This window comes from Quercus robur, chromosome 8 (genome assembly GCF_932294415.1).
Source record: "Quercus robur chromosome 8, dhQueRobu3.1, whole genome shotgun sequence".
NCBI classification, from domain to species: domain Eukaryota; kingdom Viridiplantae; phylum Streptophyta; class Magnoliopsida; order Fagales; family Fagaceae; genus Quercus; species Quercus robur.
Window position 1 is genome coordinate 520,717 of NC_065541.1, and position 18,823 is coordinate 539,539.

At 33.8% G+C, this 18,823-nt stretch overlaps 2 protein-coding genes across 2 annotated transcripts; both read right to left on the minus strand.

Moving 5' to 3' along the window:
* Nucleotides 1–990: 990 nt before the first annotated feature.
* On the minus strand, nucleotides 991–3,762 carry LOC126694080 (uncharacterized). Its single transcript, XM_050390118.1, has one exon. It carries the CDS (start codon nucleotides 3,041–3,043, stop codon nucleotides 1,373–1,375), a length of 1,671 nt encoding a protein of 556 aa, XP_050246075.1. The 5' UTR covers nucleotides 3,044–3,762; the 3' UTR covers nucleotides 991–1,372.
* Nucleotides 3,763–11,179: 7,417 nt separating this feature from the next.
* On the minus strand, nucleotides 11,180–16,007 carry LOC126694081 (high mobility group B protein 10-like). The gene is made up of 6 exons (XM_050390119.1): nucleotides 15,550–16,007; nucleotides 13,836–13,914; nucleotides 13,205–13,367; nucleotides 13,042–13,113; nucleotides 11,748–12,103; nucleotides 11,180–11,491 (listed from the first exon to the last, which is right to left on the minus strand). Exons 1-6 carry the CDS (start codon nucleotides 15,825–15,827, stop codon nucleotides 11,402–11,404), a joined length of 1,038 nt encoding a protein of 345 aa, XP_050246076.1. The 5' UTR covers nucleotides 15,828–16,007; the 3' UTR covers nucleotides 11,180–11,401.
* Nucleotides 16,008–18,823: the final 2,816 nt, after the last annotated feature.

The following is an 18,823-nucleotide window of genomic DNA, read 5'->3' on the forward strand; positions in this document are numbered from 1 at the left end:
ATAACTAATTATAAAAAACTAATTCTTCCTCTCAAAATGATCTCTGTTGTTAAAAAAAACAAATGAAAAAAGGATCTTAATACGACATTACATTTTTATGTATGTATGTACATATGTATTTAGTCATATAACAATTAGTATTACTCCTAGTCTCCTACCATTCAATTGATGATTTCGGTGTATACAAGTCAATAGACCACTCACTTTGGGAACTTAATCATTGAATCTGAATCTAGCCGCCTTGTGACCCCAGTACTGATCTCTATGTTATTGATTTGCTGACCCAGTCATAAATGACAGAATTGAGCAGAGAGAGGCCAAGCTAGCTTGAGGTGAAGAGGAACCTAAATGCTAAAGGGTGATAAGGATATACTTAATTAAGCAGTTGTGTTTTTCTAAGTAATTATTTAGAGTAGGCCATAGTTTCTTAAGTATCATAACAAATAAGACGATCCTATACATCTTTATCAGTCTAGCAGGACCCTTTCAAATGACCCCACAAGTGGTCTTTGTGGAAGATGAAGACGCAAAAGTTCCAAACTCCCAAACAAGTTGCTTTGAGAAACTCCCATGTTTTTCTCATATAAGATGAAATTCATAAAGAAAAAGGTGTTTATTCTTGCAAGTTAAGTCACAGGGTGAGGTTTCTCTTGGGGTAGAGAAGTCTCTTGACTTTTTAAACTTGTTTCTTTTTCTCAATCCAGCAAAATGGCGCTTTCTGTTCTGGACCTCCACTACTTTTAGTGCTATTTTCTTGGCCTCACATCTTCCAATAAACAAGTCATCACAGTAACACGCAAATATATTTTAGAAGACAAATTTCTATAGAAGTTAGAATGCCTTTTGGCACTCAAAAATCCATATTCAAGCTAGCATTCGAGCCAATTGATAATCAAAGAATTAAATAGAACAAAGTGATGAATAGTTGAATACCAAGAGATGAATAATAATGAGTAAAAAATTGGAGAGAAATAACCAAAAATAACCAAGTTAACTAATGTCATGCATATTCTTTACATTTTCACCATCAGAAAGAAAGACACAAAGCACTTTTGGATCCTTCCTATGAGCAAGCCTGCTTTTACACGAAGAAAATAAGCACAAAATGACAAGCTCTTAAAGACCCCACTAGAGAAAACATGAAAGAACCAAGAGGGTTCCTCTGCAACTGTTTTGATTAATGAAAGTTAACTAGAGCCTAACAAGAAACGGACTAAAAAAATTAACAGAACTACCAGAAAGCCAAAAAATTGAGCTTCTGACCCATATCTGCAACTAGGTTCCTAAAATGATCATTGACTGAAATTGTTTTGACTAGCTAAATGAATTGTTAGAGGAAGAATCATAACCAGAAGCTGCTGCTGTTGCATGTTCAGGCTGCAGCCATATAGATTGACTCAACGATACCTTCTTCAACCTCCATAGCTGGTAGCTCATTGAGATCAAATTCCAAATTCCTTCTACCAGTCTGACTAGCTTCTCCTGGAGATGTTGCTTGACTGGATTGAGCTTTGGCTTCTCCTTCCGGGGATGTGACTTGACTGGATTGCATTTCCACAGTGCCATTCCAATGACACCTCTTGTGACCCCCTAGCGCCTGACCAGTTGGGAAGGTTCTGTCACAAATCTTGCATTGGTGTGTGGTTGGTCCTAGTACAGCTTCTTCATCCATTTGAGTAGTAGTAGTGGGGTTGGCATAATGTCCATAATTCTCAGCAGTTGAGTCATCTGCTGACACAGATTCATCCAAAGTCTGTTGTTGTATGTACTTCATCACTTTGTTGTGGCTGGACCTATGACCACCCAAAGCTTGGTGGGTTGGGAATGATCTATTACAAAGACTGCATATGTATCGATTGGGTGTCACAGAATCAACTTGTTTATGATGACTTTGATCACCACCAAGTGCTTCCAACTCTACTAATTTAACCTTCCTTGTTTTCCTCTTATTGCTCATCATCATCGTCTCCCCCACAGTTTTATCAGCAGAATCAAGCTCACTACTGTCATTAGAGTTGTGTCTATAGTATTCTTTAGGCGATTCTTCTTCATACCCAAATAAATTCCATTTCATATAATTCAGTGGTACCTCTAGAGCAGTTTCTTCTACCACAGGCGGCTTTCCTTTCCCTTTGGCCTCAATCGTATTGGGTAGAACTTCACGGCTGCTGCTTCGACCTTCATCAATCCTTAGCTTCTTCCTTGCGTCCATCATTGAATTGCAGGACATATTAGATGCTTGCCTAGGATCAACATAAGCCAGCGTCATAAGACCAAACACAGCATCCGCATGATCTATATCAAGCGGAAGACCAGAACCATTAGCTGAATCAGTGCTTTTCCGGCCTCTCTTACCGGTCACCCTCCAACTCGATAAAGACTCTGATAAATCGACAAAAACCTCCGACGTTGCAGTGATTGCAGGGAAAGTATCAAGCTTTTCATCAGAGAGTGTAGATGAGGAGCTGCAATTGTTGTAATATTTGTGGTCAGTTGGAGTAGTTGGTGGTTGAATTCCCCTCCAATCCCTTTCAGGGTGAGATCTCATGTGGCCAAACAAGGACTTCATGGACAAGAAGGTCTTCTTACAAACGTAGCAAGTGGGTTCACCTTCTTCCGTAATAGAAAAGCTTTCTTGGGTCTTGGCAATAATATCACGAGTAGTATTAGTATTAGTGGTGGTTGCATTATTCAACTTTTCAAGGAGCTCTTTGTTTCTGGCTTGAACATGCATTCTCATGTGACCACCAAGGGCTTTACCAGAGCCAAAGCCTCTGTTACAAATATTGCAGATGCGAGTAGTAGGAGACGGAGACGACACCAACAACTCTTCTTTTGGAGCAGGATGTTGTTGTAAAAAAGACTCAGTATTTGGATGCTTGAGCTTGAGGAGCTTGAAGCAAAGCCTCCCGTTTTTCTCAGCCGAAACCTTATTATCGTTCTTCTCAACCTCCTCCTCCTCCTCCTTCAAAACCCTTGCTGTGCCCACGTCGTCTTTCTCCAGATCATCACTGTGAATCTGACTTTCTTGATTATCATCCATTAGCTCAACAAAAGAATGATATGCACAAGACCCAGCTGAGCTTTCTCTTTCTCTCTCTCTCTCTCTCTCTGAGTGGTGTTGGGATAGTGATGGTGATTGTGTGATAACAAAAAAAAAAATAAAAAAAGGGGAGAGACTATTGAAAAAAGGGTACTCTCAGGGTACGACTCCAAGAAGAAGTAGAATAACATAAACAATTCAGATGAAGAAGGACTGGGATAGCTTAAGTAACCCCCCAAAAGAAAACCGACTTCCTTTTTTTTTTTTTTTTTTTTTTTTTTGGGTTAAAGGGTTTTGTTTTTCCTAGAAGGATCCGAGGACCCACCTAAGGAAATCGAGCTCACAAATCAGAAAAATAAGAAATTCAGCTCAAAATATCAATTTGGTATTGGTAGGGGAATTATCAAAAAAAAGAAAAGAAAAGAGGAGAGAAAACACAGAAAGAAGAAGAAGAAGAAGAAGAAGAGAGAAAGACGAGAAGGGAAGGGAAGGGTTTGGGTAAAAGTATTGAAGTTGGAAAAAAAGAGTGAGAGACAGTATTGTTTTGTATTGTGAGTGTGAGTGTGAGTGTTAGTGTGAGTGAATATCAGCAGACTCAGCAGCACGTTCCTCGTCGCTTTGCCTCTTATTCCGTTCTTTCAGAATCACCCCCACCTCCCATAAATAAATACTCCTTCCTTCCTTCCTATATACCCCCAAACCAAAACCCTCTCTCGACTTTTGCCTCTTTGTATGACTATTATTATTATTATTATGAGTCACACTTATTCGCACCTCCACCACCCCTTCACTCTCCTACTACTGCTGCCACTTTCTCCTATTACTTAGCTCCTACCTCCTTACTCCTTATTTCTTTTTTCAATATGTATGGAGAATATATTTTTCTTCATTTTTTATTATCAAATATTTAGTTATATATGATTAGTGCATAAAAGAAATTTTGTTAAGAAAAGAGTTTCTTTATTTTTTTCAATAGGTCTATGACAGAACTTTTTGTGATGGGTAATAAACCATAAAAAGTGATTGTGAAAATTATGAAAAAAAAAAAAAAAACATTTATTTTACCTTTTATTTTTATTTTTATTTTACTTGAGAACTACGGCAAGTACCTAGAATCTCCATCTGCAAATATACGCATTAAATACCCTTGATTTTCTGAAGAAAAAAAAAACTTAATTATATATATATTTTTTCTGAAGGTTTATTTTGTTAGGTTATAGTAGTAGTATATAGCCATATAGCGTTGGGATTGAAATTGAAGGAGAAAAATAAGGAGTCGGAATTGTATTCTCTTCTATAAAAGGCGATTGGTGTTTTAATAAAACCCGTGCTTATCGGTATCTCTATTCATTACTATCCATTTTAATTCCCCTCTAATTTCGCTATTAACAAACAACTGTACAAAGGAAGGAAATTTCCACAGCCTCTTTAGTCTTTATCTTTATTATATATGCTACTTGATTCACACGCTACTATTTCTTAACCTTTTCAACCTCTCTCTCTCTCATTCTTCATTTTCCAATTTTGCCCCCAAGAGTCTAAGGATGCATTTTTGTTTTATTTTGACAACATTGTGTTGTGCATTTTCCTATCCTAGGTACATCATCATCTAATTGATAGATATTAACAAGTTCAACACTTTTACAATTTTTTTTTTTTTTTTATAGGATCAACACTTAACAATTAGTTAAACATTATCCAAAGTCCAAACGAATAGTCTAAAAGAAAGACTTTGCAAATATCACAAAGGAAAAAAAAAATCTTAGCAAACCCTTATTAATTTGGTCATATATATGCATGAAATTATATTTATTTACAGTGACACATCACGTAAATATCTATTATCGGTTTGGGATAATAAATAGTACCATTTTTTTTAATTTCATGTAATGTCTGAGTGTAAAATTTCATGACTCATAAAAAAGACAGGTCATTGACAAAACAAAAAAATGAGAATGGTACCAGATGAAATACATCTTAGCTTATCATGCCATCTATTTATTAAGATGACTTCACCACGTTTCTACCTTTTAGATTCTGAGTGAATGAAATATATTATTGAGAAATGTATTTATAAAAACATGCTACTTATTTCAAGACTCAAACCATGCTTTTTTTTTTTCAATTACAACAAAAATAAGGATATTGTCATAGAACTTTTATAATCCTTTATTATATTCTGAACTTTGGCATGCTGCCATTAAATAATATTCTCTATTAATAAGCAAATTATTTATTTTAAATAAGAGGTAAAGACAACTAAAAAACCTTATAGATGTTGCTACATATTGTTATTGGATAAGTAATAATTATCTTTCTTTGTGAAAGTTGCATGTATTCAAATACATTTTTATTAGATAAGAAGTTACATATCAGATTATTGGATAAGAAGAAATTCCATATCAAATTATGAGTTGTTGTCCATGAAACTGTTGATAAGAATGAAAATAAAATTGAGAAGGAAAATCAACCTAGTTTATGATGTCATCATTCTTTGCCGGCTCAATCGAGTCATTAAACACCTTTCACCACTTATAATTCCAATCGAATTAATAAGATTGGACAACCAAGAAATAAAAATGAAAACAAAAAATCAATTGTCCATTTACATTACTAGTCGGACCTTACTCAACAAGTCTTAAACTATTAGACTGTAGAAAAAGATGAATTTTCTTTTTGTAAAGAATCTAATTTCACAATCAAAAGAAAGACTACATAGATTAATTGCGAAAAATGTTTATATCAATCCAATGTTGAAAGCATTATAAAGTCCTACCACTCATCACAACAATTGCTAACGTATACTCATACTACAGAATCAGTTAAATGCATGCCAATATTCAAGAACAACATTATTAAGAATTTAAGACATTGCTCTTAAACGTTAGGCTCTCTCTCTCTCTCTCTCTCTCTCTCTCTCTCTCTCTCTCTCTCTCTCTCTCTCTCTCTCTCTCTCAGGATTTTTAATTTTTAAAAAATTACACTTGACCACCCTAAACTATACCTCAAATACATCTTACATTTTAATTTTTCAAAATGCACGATTAACACCCTAAACTATAACATGTGCTACACTTTGCACACTGCCGTTATTTTGGACGACACACCACGTAAAAGGACCCAACTGGCTCTCTTCGTAATCTCTTCAAAACAAAGGAGAAATTATATTTTATCACTATAAAGTCTAAATTATACTCTCAATTACACTTTACACCCTTAAGCTTTGGTTATCTGTCCAAGATAATGGTAGAATTGATGGCGGAGTGCAAAATATAACACGAGTTATAGTTTAGGATGTTAACCATGCATTCTAAAAGTTTATGGTGTAAAATGTAATTTGGGGTATAGTTTATGATGAAAAAAATGCAATTACTCCTTTAATTTTTTATCCCCTTAAAAGAAGCAGATGATTTGAACACTGGTTCTAATTATTAAGAAAACTTAGGTATAATTCTCTATGCGCAGTATCTAAGATTCTCCAATTAAATTCAACTATATCATTATATTGAGCATTGAATTACATCTCTATAAGAGCCCAAAAAATGCAAAGCCCACTTAGAGTAGTGGAATCACATTCTTTAGGCCCAGGGCAATTAATTTGTTAGAGTATAGGTTTGCAAGGTCAACTTTGATGCGTAATTATGATTCTGCTATAGGGTCAATGGAGTTAGTGCTTTAAAGATAACTAAAGAAACACAACGGTAGAGAAATAACACTTCCTCAGGTTTGGCCGAGGAGGTGATATACATAAAAAATGTTTAAGTGTTTAATACAAAGTCTTGTTCTTTAGTTTCTGTCCTTTTCTTTTAGGTTTCATCCCCTTTCTTGGAGGAATTCATTTCCTTTATATAGTCCTTAGAATTGCATCCTAACCCTCCACTTGTACAGCCAGGGTCCTTCCTTTGGATGCTTGTCCTATCAGGATTGTGCTGAAGGTGGTAAACTGTGCAGCAAGCTATAAGACCACTGTTCAGGGATCACTCCTTCATTAATGTGGCCACCTGAGTTGGTACAGTACATTAAATGCGGAGGTGATGACTACTTTATCCAGATATTTCCTCTGTTCTTTGCTCACTTGTCTCTTCCTCCTCTCTCGGTTTCTTATCTTGTAGTACCATCGGCTTGCTTGAGAATTCTCAAGGGATGCTTGCTCCTCAGGATCCTCGGGGGGTTGGCCTCTTTATCTTTCCTCCTTAAGCTTAGGCCCGCAAGTTAGGCCAAGATCAGATGTGCGTGTGGCCCTTTTTTCCTCCTTAGGTCGGGCCCACGGTTCCTATTCCATACTTAGTTCCTCCCCTCCCACAATCTCCATTAGAAACATCAAAACGTGCCAATTGAGTTTCTAAATAATAAAAAAACGGAATGGGTAATTGTCACACATTTCTTAAAAAAGTGTGTTGTGTGTAATATAACTTGCTCCACCCATAGTTTTAAAAACTGGATTGGCTGGATTAAATGAGAACTGGACCATAGTTTGGTCCAGTAATAAACTGGAAACCAGTAATAACCTAGTAAAATTCAGGAATCGGACCGGACCTAATTTCGATTCTTTGACCGTTCTGGCTTTTAAAACTATGATTCCATCATTCTTTAAAAGTTATCATGACTTTTAAATGGAATTTGTGGTGTGCCTTTATGTTAGAAGCCCTTTACCTCTCACTTGCATGTGTTTTTCTCTCAAAAAAGAGTTACAAGACTCTTAGTTCAATTTAATCTATTTAGAAAAGATATATCATTGCTTGTTGTATTGATCAACACAGCCGCTTAGTTTAATTCATGGAAAAACGCCACTAAACCCAAACGCCGCGAGCCCTCACGAAAACCATCTTGTCTACAACCTTCAACGTTGACATATTTTTATCTTCATTTTAATATTAACATGGATGATGGCCGAAGAAGGGTGCCGGCAGTGACTCAAATCCAACACGTGAGGCAGCAAGCAAATAAACCGGCACACACCTTAGCTCATCATGCTAAAGGTGTTTCTAATTTTTTTTTTTTTGAGAAAGAAGGTGTTTCTAATTTTATGACATGGATAGAGGAATGTCCCCCTTTTATTGACTCATTTGTTTTTCAGGATGCTATGTTTTTCTCTTCTCATTATTAATAAAGTTTTTGTCTTTCCCATAAAAAAAAATTAAAAATTAAAAAAAAAAAAATTGGAAGAAGGCGATTAGATGGCTAACAACTGAGTTTGGACATTTTACCCCACTAGTATACAACTTTTATAAAATTAGGGAGTGATTGACGGAGGGGTAGTATAACCCCACCCCCCCACCCTCCCCTTTTTTTTTTGCCCCCAGGGGTGGCGCCACCTTAATCCCAGGACTACTCTGATCTGAATTTTTTTTTTTTTTATATATAATAATTTAAAAAAATTTATTTGTTTACCCTTCAAAAAAAATTTGGGAATATCCTCAGATTTTTTTTATGCCAATAAAAATAAATTTTGCTCCATAATTTGTTCTACATTTAGTGGATGAACGATTGCTTGGTTGTATATATTGAAAAAGATGTAGCTTGTAGCATTGATAATGAAACTATCATACACTGATTTCAAAATATGAAAACTCATAGAAAATAATTGTAAATTTTATGTATTTGCGTGTTTTTTTATTATTGTTGTTGTTAATATATGAATTTCTCTTTTTATTAGATTGTATAATTTATGTTTCTTAAGAAATACCTTAAGAAAAATTCCTGGAGCCGCTACTATTTGCCCCTAACAAAGAGAAGTTCTTATATATATGTAAGAACCTTCTTTCTTTCTTTTTTGGTTTATATGCCCACCGAAATTTAGATGGCCTTTAATTCTTATGAAACAGCACTGCAGCTTGGTCTTATTTTATGTAAAGGAAGGAGATAAGTGAAATGGAATTACTCGTAAAACCTTACCAAACTTTTTTTTTTTTTTTTTTTTTTTTTTTTTTCTGACTGAGAAACAACTGGATATAAATATACATAACAGTTTTTAGTTTCCGTTAAAAACATCACAACATAAGTTACAATTTTATGACCACAACTACTGTAAACAACGCACTATATTCCATGTCTCTTCACAATTTCACCGGGCAATTCAAGTACCTTAGCCATATAATCTTCTTGTTCTTCTATTTTTTTGAAAACTTTACCATATGATCAAAGTTCGTTAAAATATTTATAAAAAGAAAAAAAAAAGAAAGAAAGAAAGAGAAAATATAGCGATATATGCAATGTAAAATAGTAAAATACCAATTTGTCAAACTCAATGAGGATATTATGAAAAGCTTGTGTACCAATCTCCCGCTTGTTGTAATAAGTAGGCCAAAAAAAAAAAAAAAAAAAGAATCTTTAAAAACATTTTGTTGGTAAATCAATTACATGAGGTGTTTATCAAAAAAAAATTACATGAGGTGGGGTGATATATTACTCAAAGCATAAAAAATATATTCACGCTCACGCCATGTTTGTATAATACTTTTGTAGAAAGCATTTGTTTTGCATTACATTTTCTTTTCATAATATTAAATAGAAGAAATTTATGAAATTAGAGAAGTTTAATTCAATACTCAGTCCAATCGATCCATGTACAAAATAAAAAGTTTCCATTTCGTAGAACTACTAATTACATCAGAGGGAACGTAAGGATCTGTATCTGGATTCTTACTTATACTGATCAATTTTTGGCCAACTAATTTGGTATGGTCCCAAAATTACTCCTTCATCACGGTGAAAAAAAAAAAAAAAAAAAAGGAAAATGTTAGCGTAATTTCAAAAGAAAGTAAGAACATTAAGAATTTTTCAAAATTGAAGTGTTTAGCTACATAAATAAAATGTCAAAATCAGAGATCTTTACTTGGTCATCTTTTCCATAATAGAAGTGGACATTTAATTCTAATGGGATACAGGTGTAAACTCCTAGATTACAATGTTGTACAAAATGTACATGCTTATTTTGTATATCTCATATGTTGTCATTGTAAATAGTAAATACATAACCATTTGTATTATTATTAATTGATTGATTTGATTAAAACATATATTCCAAAATTTACCTCATTTTTGTAGATGCTTCCATCTTATTATAATAAGAATTATTAAGTTAAAAAATAATACAATAAGTGATAATCAAATTCTTAAAAAAGATTGTAAATAAAATTACCAACCAATCATCTCTTTAAAATTGTACAAAAATTAAAGTTTTATACACTGGCTACGACTACCCACTTTGATAAAGTGAAGATAGAAAATTTAAACCCATATTCTGTTTCTCGGAAAATCAGGCAATCCCACAGAGCCATTGGCATCTTATTATAATAACATTGGTCGTATAGAACATTTGATAATTGCTAACGGACGGTCCAGTTACCATATAAAAATGGTTTATTGGTACAATAGGTCCAAAACACTCTGAACAAAGACAAACGGGATGTTGTGAATTTTGCAGACAGAATGACACCTTCCCAAAAGGCAACAAAAACAGTTAAGAGCTGCCTTTTTGGGTCCAACTCCAAAGACTAGGAGCCATAAAGAGTGATGAGACGACACCTTTAGAAGACAGACATTCATTTGGGTAATCATACAGAAAGCTCCACCTCCACTCTTGTGTTAATAAAAATCACATTTTGAGAACAAAAAAGCCCAAGGAAACACAACATATTTGGTTGATGCAGCAAGGTACTATCTTTATGAAGCTGTAGCTGGCTGCCAAACCACAATGATTTCAAGGAAAAGAAGGGTTAAGGGTCTGCTTGGAGAATATATCTCTTGTAACAATTGTACCAAGTCATCCATGTTAACAATTTAACGAGCGAATACCCTATCAGAAGTTGGACTCAATTATGACAGGAGTATGAAATTGAGCCACTCATTGGGTTGGCTTGATAGTATAACTGTTATAAGAGATACTTTCTCCTTGGATTATTACACTAGTGAGTAGTGACTAAGTACAACTGTTATTAGATTGACTTTCTTCCGTGATTGAATTGGAGAATTAGGTACAAAAGAGAAGCAAAGATTGCAGTGAGAAAGGTGTGAAGGGGTCTAGATGGGTTCGAGTTAAGTGTTGTGGAGCTAAAGATGTGAAGTTCCAATCTTTAAACGTTTAACAAAATTCTTTTACTAGTAGCAATTCCAAACCAAGTAGGGTGATGAAAATTGTGTTCCACCAAATCAAAATTTATGATAAATATTGCTAGTTATGTTACAGAGCTTTCCCTCTTTGATGTCCCACGGTTTTGAAAGGTGTATACTGTGGGGTAGTCTTTGTAAAGAAATATAGAGGGAAATTGGAAAAGATTAACAAACGACTACAACAACACAAGCTGAGAGGAGAATGCAGTCCTAAAAAATGGGTGGTAAAATGACCTAAGATGGAGACTAATGAGGTGTTGAATCGTAGGAAGATTTGTACTCCAACATTTCTGTCCTGTATCTCTCCTTGTCTCTCAACCCTTTCTCCTGATAAACCTGCATGGTAGCAACTAAAATGTTTTAGTAGACATATCGAGAGAGATAAAAATTCTCAAGTCACAAAACATACATTTTATCAAAAATTATCATGGAATGACATGCTAAAATGAGAGCATGCAGCATGCGTGTAAAACTTTTACCAATGTTGTATACTAACCTATAGACATGTCCCTAATTATTAACAAATCCATCCAGCAAGTCAGACATCAGTATAGTCAAAAGAGAGAGAGCGAGACGAAAAAACGATATGTACCTGTTTTTCAGCTTCTGTGAGATTGGTCCAAAGGAGCCCAATCTTCTTGCTAATGGCTTTCTCTTGCCCGTAGTATAAAGGCTTTAGCCTGGCATAATGCTCAGCAAAAAAGAAATTGTAACCACTCCTGTTTGATTTGGGCCGTGAGGGATCACGTAAGGCCAACCTGGATCTCTTTCGGCTCCGGCGAGTAGGCTTGGTCAAAGAATAAGAACTCTTAGAAACATTAAGAGGAATATGGTACAAGACACCTTTCAGTTGATCAGTACCCAGGTTTACAGTAACCAGATATCCACTGTCAAATTTTCCATCAATTGTTCCAGTCACAGAACAGCCAGGTGATAGTATTGGAGAAGCTGCATATAAGATAAACAGCATAGATCTTTATTGCAGCAACACATGCTAACATATAACCAACCACTTGAGAAGCTATATCACATAGGCATAATACTCAAAATGGGAATCGTGATGCAGGGTGTTAACAAATGTAAAAACTTCTCAGAGCAAGTTTACAAATTTCACAGACAGCTTCCCCATTAAAATTTCTACAGCTGATTAACTTTCTTAATTACAATTTGATGAAGTTAATGCAAAGGGGCATTGTACAAGCTCAATCACTAATAGTGAGTTTCTGTACTCAACTATTTAACTTGAAATGATGAAAAAAAGAAATTCTACTTCAAAGCTTAAAAGGTTCTCCAAAGAAATTCTAAACTTTGCAAATAAAAGGAAATCTAAAAAACTATTACACTCCAAAGTGTAATCTGGACTTGCAGACATGAGAGGAAAATTACAGAAAAGGAGTGATTTGAATTTGAGCCTTGTAACTTGACCATGAAACATGCCCAGCAGTGCCACACACACTAAAATCAATGCCAAAGGCCATTTCATCAAATATATTAGGCCATCTAATTAAATTCATCATAAATTTTTCAATGCAAAAGTTGTACAACACTTAGAAATAGCATTGTCAGATCTCATGATTCAAAATCAATCATTAAAAAAATTTCAGCATTGTGAGACCTGCTAAATTTAATGTCACAATTATTTTTTGCAACATATCTGAATAAGATTGAATATAACCACCAACAAATATGGCATCAACAAGCTCCTAGAGAAGGCAAAAGAACAAACTGTACTAATTTAATCCTTTATAACTAGTGTCAGAAGTAAGAATTTAAATACGCTATTTAGAAGAGAACCTCAACAAAAACAAATATGAATATTAGTGATATAATCATAACCAACACAATAGAGCCAAACACCAGAAATTGGAAGGTATACTTGTCCTGACCTGGCAACTCGTTCCTAGCAGCACCTTCCTCAAGTGTAGCTGAGCCATTGACCAGGTTTCTGCTTACAGGATCTGAAAGCATAAAATAATGAAAATAATTACCTAACCCATATGAAAAACTTGAAGCAACTTAATTTGATAAATCAGGAATCATGCCTATTACCAGACACTGAGTTTGGAGGGACTTTCTTGTGGAAGTAGTAGACCTGCTCAAAGTGATAAAGCAACGATAGATAGTACTTGCGTAAGACAAATGATGCGCTGGTAATTGTCGATGGGAAATTGAATGCAACAATTACTTCTTTCCATTTACGATCTCTAATTACCTGCAACAAGTTCAAGAGTATTTAAATTTAAAAAAAAAAAAAAAAGATCTCGGAAATAAGAAAATATGAATGTAAAATATCCTCAACATTAATAAACTATGATATGGATCAAGTTGCACCCATCCAAAAATCTGTATTCTGACTTAGGACTTTGATTGGGACAAGTTAAAGTTTCAAGTCATCCCAGCATCACAGTCAGCAGTAAGCATAGCCCCCTTCATCACATTTAAATTTCTTTTGAAAGGAAAATATAAAAATAACAAAAAGGAAGTCCTTTCTTTTTTGAGAAACACAAAAAGGAAGTCAGTTAAGGTATTATCAGAAGAAAACCACGCTTGACGGCATACTTTGATCAAATCAATGAATTATAAGGTTTTGAACACTGAACATTTTTTTGACACCAGTTTTGTCTCAAATTTAATATTGCAAACAGAATCTGATTACAACACAGGAAAAAAGGAAATATACCTTTTCAAGGCCACCACGAGATGTGACTTCAACAAAGAGGCGATATAGATCTAGCCCCTTTCCTCCTACGGTAGGAACCCTATACAAGCAAAAGGCATTGAAGAACATCAATCACTTCCCAATCCATTTTCTGTATTTCCTACACTCTACAATGTGTTCCTAGAAGGTTAGGCAAGCGTACAGAAAGGAAACAGGATATGCCGCTAGCAGGTGGGGAGAGGTTTACAACACATAATAGAATCATCACAGAAGAGTATAATAAAACCAATACATATTTAATTATGTTCATCAGTAGACCAAACAATCTTGGAACAGTAAGAGTTTTACAAACTCAACTAGCTTTATATGATTATATCTAATAGCCAATCGTGGTAGGTCCTTTACTTCATTTAAAGAATGAAGGTAGAAATATCATTCACCTAATCACGTTCTTATAGAAGCAAATATTTAGTAGCCCATAATTTGTAACCTATTGTGGATTCACGTATTAAAGCTCATGAAAAACACTTCTTCTTTTATATATCTTTCTTCAATGGAAAATTACAAGACCATTTTCCACCATTTCACTAACAGTTGTACATAGCTTTTGGTGGTTTATGCCCAGAGAATAACACCAAGAAGCTGTAGTAAGAGATACAACAAAAGAATTAGCCATTTCTTCGCCATGTTGTGAAATCATCAATTTCTAACAATGTTCCAGAACTTGTGCTATAAAAGGGCAGGGAAAAAATATTAACAAAAAAGAATAAACCACTCATCAAAGGGCAGTCCCACTGTAAGCAGCATCAACCACTCCAATAAAACTGGTTTTTTCTCTTTTCAGAAAAAGAATAGAATTTTAGAGGACCAAATTATTCAGCAATTACTAAACTAGAGAGGTCTTTAACACAATCCACAAAGAAGATATAGGATTCCATACAGAACTTTATATTGATTTCTGAATTTGCTCATCTGTAACTATGATGATAACTCAGAGCAATGTAAAGATTGGCACAACATGGCATGAATATTTTTCAAGAGTAGTATTTTTACAAAAATTTCAAACATATGAAAGAGAGAGAGAAAGCCATTGGTCCTAATTTCCTATGCAATATCAAAATTACATTAGCCATATCCAAGATGCTGGTACAATATATATATATATATATATATTAATTAAATCTTAACTAGTTCCTTGAGTTAATTCCCAGTAATTTCAAAAACAAAATATATCTTAATTGTGATGCTTGTCCAATCACAAATCTTCAAAAGTTGGAGATAAGAGGAAAGGGCAACAGATTTTGTTCACTAAAGAACTGGAAAATTTTAATACAATAAAAGATCATTATTACATGGCCTAACAGAAAATGATGCTTGTTCAAACACAGATCTTGAAAATATTAGACACAGGAAAGGGCAACATACTTATAGTCACTAAACAACTTGAAAATTTTAGTACTGTTAGATCTTATATACACTGTACTTCAACATCAAGGGCCATTTTTTTTTTAAAAGGAATGAGAATCCAACATATACAAATAGATCATGGCAACATGATAAGAGGGCACAATGAGCTTAAAACATATGTCATTAAAAAATTGAAACTAAATAGCAAAAGCACAAGAACCCAGTTCATTAACTGAACCAGAAAACAAAAAAACAAGAACCCATCTGAGAAAATAAACAAAAACAGGACACAAATCAGTTAAAAGGGTATACAGAGAAACAAACTTACACGAATTTGGTTCCAAAGGATTGGTGAAAAGCTTGGAGCTTTTCCCAGAAAAGGTCCAAACTTTGAGCCACTTCCTCATAGGAAGCCGTGGCTAAAGGATAAGACTTTGTGGCTGTGGTGACTGATAATTGCCCATTTGAACTCTCAGTGAGAGGCTGTTGTCGTTGTTGTTGTTGTTGTTGTTGAAGCTGAGCTGAAATAACTGAAGGGTTCTCAGTACTTGTTGTTGGTGTTGGTGTAGTTGGGTCCTCGGACACATGGTGATAATGGGTCGACATTTTTGGTCACAGAGATATAGGTAAAAGAATCAAAAGATGGATTTTCTACTCCTACCTGAACATACCAATTACCAGCTTATCAAAAATAGATAACAATATTAGATTATTATACGACTATGTATATATATATACTATGATGATAAAACCAAAGTCTTCTTTTTTTGTTTTTTTTAATTGTTGTTGTTTTGTTGATGTTGGGTGTAAAATAAGGAAGAACAGATTGGCTTAAGAAGGGTAAAGTAAGTAAAGATGGTGACTTTTTTATGTTGAGCTAATTATTATTATTATTCTATCAAAAAATTAATATTATATTTTATATGGTTGCCAAAATAAAGAGAATAAAGAATTCTGGATTTTTTTTTTAGAAACCAAGGCGGTGTTTGGGGGAATAGTTTGAATAATGATATTTGGATGTTTTTAATATACGTGAGTGAAAAAAATGTGTGAAAAAATATATAAATATATTTAAAATACACCAAAAAAAAATGCTTAAAATACCCTACCAGACGGACCTCAATTTTGGACCAGGCAAAAATAAGGAAGACGTGTTAGATTTCAAGTAGAATAAGCATAAAAGTGAAATGACAGTAAGAAGATTAGCAAGATCCTAATCCTTCACAGAAATGACACGTATGGATCAATTAATTGCTTGGTCTGACAGATAAAAAGAACTCTTCTCTCTGTTTGAATTATTTGCTCTCTTTTTTTTTTCTTTTTCTTTTTTTGAATTGTGAATTAGGGACCACTGTGTTAGAGGGGGTTTTACCTAGATAAATTTGATTAAGGACATTTGAAGTACTTTTAAGTTTTAAGATCAATTCAAGCAAAGAAAAAAAAAGGTTTTAAGATCAAGATTTAGTTTTTAATTTTTAAGTTTAAGTTAAGATACATTCAAAGCTCTATTTCACTTTTTATCGCAAAAATCTTTTTTTTTTTGGAGAAACTTTATCACAAAAATCAAGAGTGAAGATATATTAGGTTCCAATTGATAACTTAATGGTATTGGTATAGTCTAAAAAGAAAATCCAACTTTTGGAGAAACTAAAATTTTCTTACTTGAAAAATGAAAATGAATTTTTACAAATCTTACTTAACTAATGAGATCTACTCTCTATTTTACATAACAAAGTCTGATAATCATAATTAGGCAGCAAACTCTAACAAACTAACAACTAATATATCTGTTAAATAAGTTGTCAACATGTGTACAAAGCCGTTGCATAAGGCTAACAAATTCTATTGTGTGAAACAGTGCATTTTGTGTTAACGAATACCGTCATTTATGTATCAAACATCTTCAAAATTATGCAACTTGTCATGTATTACGACATTGTTTAGTTAAGTGGCATCGACATTGTTTTATGTTTGAAGTGTCTATTTCTGAGAATGAAATTGTTTTAATATGCCATTTGCTAGTTTTGTTTGGTTTTTTTATTTTTATTTTTTAATTTGGTTGCTTTAAAAGGTTGAAAAAACACATTGTATCATGGTAAAATTGTTTGAGCAAAGAATTTAGAACACATTGTATCATGGTATAATTTGGTTTTTATTTATATTTTTGTTTTCCATGTCTCACCCATGCCCGCTGAGGTTCATTAGTAGCTAGTAGGTAGGTCATATTGTCATAACTGTCATTGTCATAAGCATTTCTCGGCCTTGGTTGAATCATACTTGTCTTGTTTCTATAAGGCTTTGTGTTTACCTCCAAAAAAAAAAAAAAAGATACATGTACAAACTTTTACAAAATAAAAATTGGCAATGAAGTGGCTTGATAAAAACGAGCTAGAGAGGAAAATAAGATTTTTTTTAAGAATTTGTGCAAGTGGTAAGGAAGATATCTTCAACCTGTTAAAAAAAATTTAATTAGTATTTTTTTCGAAGAAATTTTTTTAAATTAAAATGGTAGGAAAAGTTCCACAACTTTAAGAGCAAGTTTAGTAGAAATAACCATACCAAAGAATTTATATACAAAGAACCTTACTAAAAATTGAGAGAATTGGATTAAAAGGGATTCGATCTCTCGGACAAATCAACTTCGGTTATTTTTATTTCTAGGGTCTAGGTGTAGACATAACATAATAAATAAGGATTTTTAGTAGTTATTTCTCTAATATTTACTTAGAGTTTTTTTTTTTTTGAGAATCATTTACTTAGAGTTCAATTGGGAATATTAACATATTCCCATTGTAGTAATTTTGTAATTTGATAGGACCCTTAGTATTTTGGCATTTTCAGTGCCCCCAAGGCTATACCAAGTTGCCGAGATCATGGGCTGTTCCGAGTAAATGTATCCCCGACCAAGTCATACCTGATCGGTATGGGCTTGTCTATCATGCATCCAAAACAAAATGGGCTTGCCATTAGACTTGGGCTCGATGATATTCCCAGAGTTTGTTTGGGCCAAGGCCCAAGGCCCAATGGGCCCGGGACCATGTCCCGTACAATAATAATAAACAAATGTTTTGTATATTTAATATATTGCATTTTAAATAGGTTTTATATATATATATATATATATATATATTCCCAGAAGCAAAAATGAAATTGCGTTTTAATCGTGGGTTGCTCACAAGAGTTTTTCTTATATGTTACTTGGCATATCATTATATGAAAATTTGAGAAATTCCCTTTCACTGCATTAATCCATTTCAAGTGTAAATAAGCAATTTGATGTTTGAACCCAAAGCTGTACGAAGTCAAGAGGGAAAGCTAGGAGACTGAAGGAGACTCCCTAATGTAATTAGGATACGGGCACAGATAAAAATAAAGAATAAGTAGGGGTGTCAAATGGGTGGGTTTGGGGTGGGCATAATTAGGTTGGGTATATAAAACTCATTTACCCATTAAAACTCATTTAACTAATTACTTCTAACTCAAATCCAACCCAACCCAACTATTATGGGTAAATCCCAACCCACCCAATTACCCAATTACCAAAATCACCAAAATGCCACTAAAGTAAAAATAACCAAAGTACTCTAAAAATATTAAACAAA

What these genes read in the sequence shown, in the direction of transcription:
- LOC126694080 (XM_050390118.1), bottom strand. Translation starts at nt 3,043, where the DNA reads ATGGATGATAATCAAGAAAGTCAGATTCACAGTGATGATCTGGAGAAA.
- LOC126694081 (XM_050390119.1), bottom strand. Translation starts at nt 15,827, where the DNA reads ATGTCGACCCATTATCACCATGTGTCCGAGGACCCAACTACACCAACA. An exon ending in TCCTTTGGAACCAAATTCGT is followed by an intron (nt 13,915 to 15,549) that starts GTAAGTTTGTTT and finishes TTGCTTGTATAG; the next exon opens with GGTTCCTACCGTAGGAGGAA. An exon ending in CTCGTGGTGGCCTTGAAAAG is followed by an intron (nt 13,368 to 13,835) that starts GTATATTTCCTT and finishes AACTTGTTGCAG; the next exon opens with GTAATTAGAGATCGTAAATG.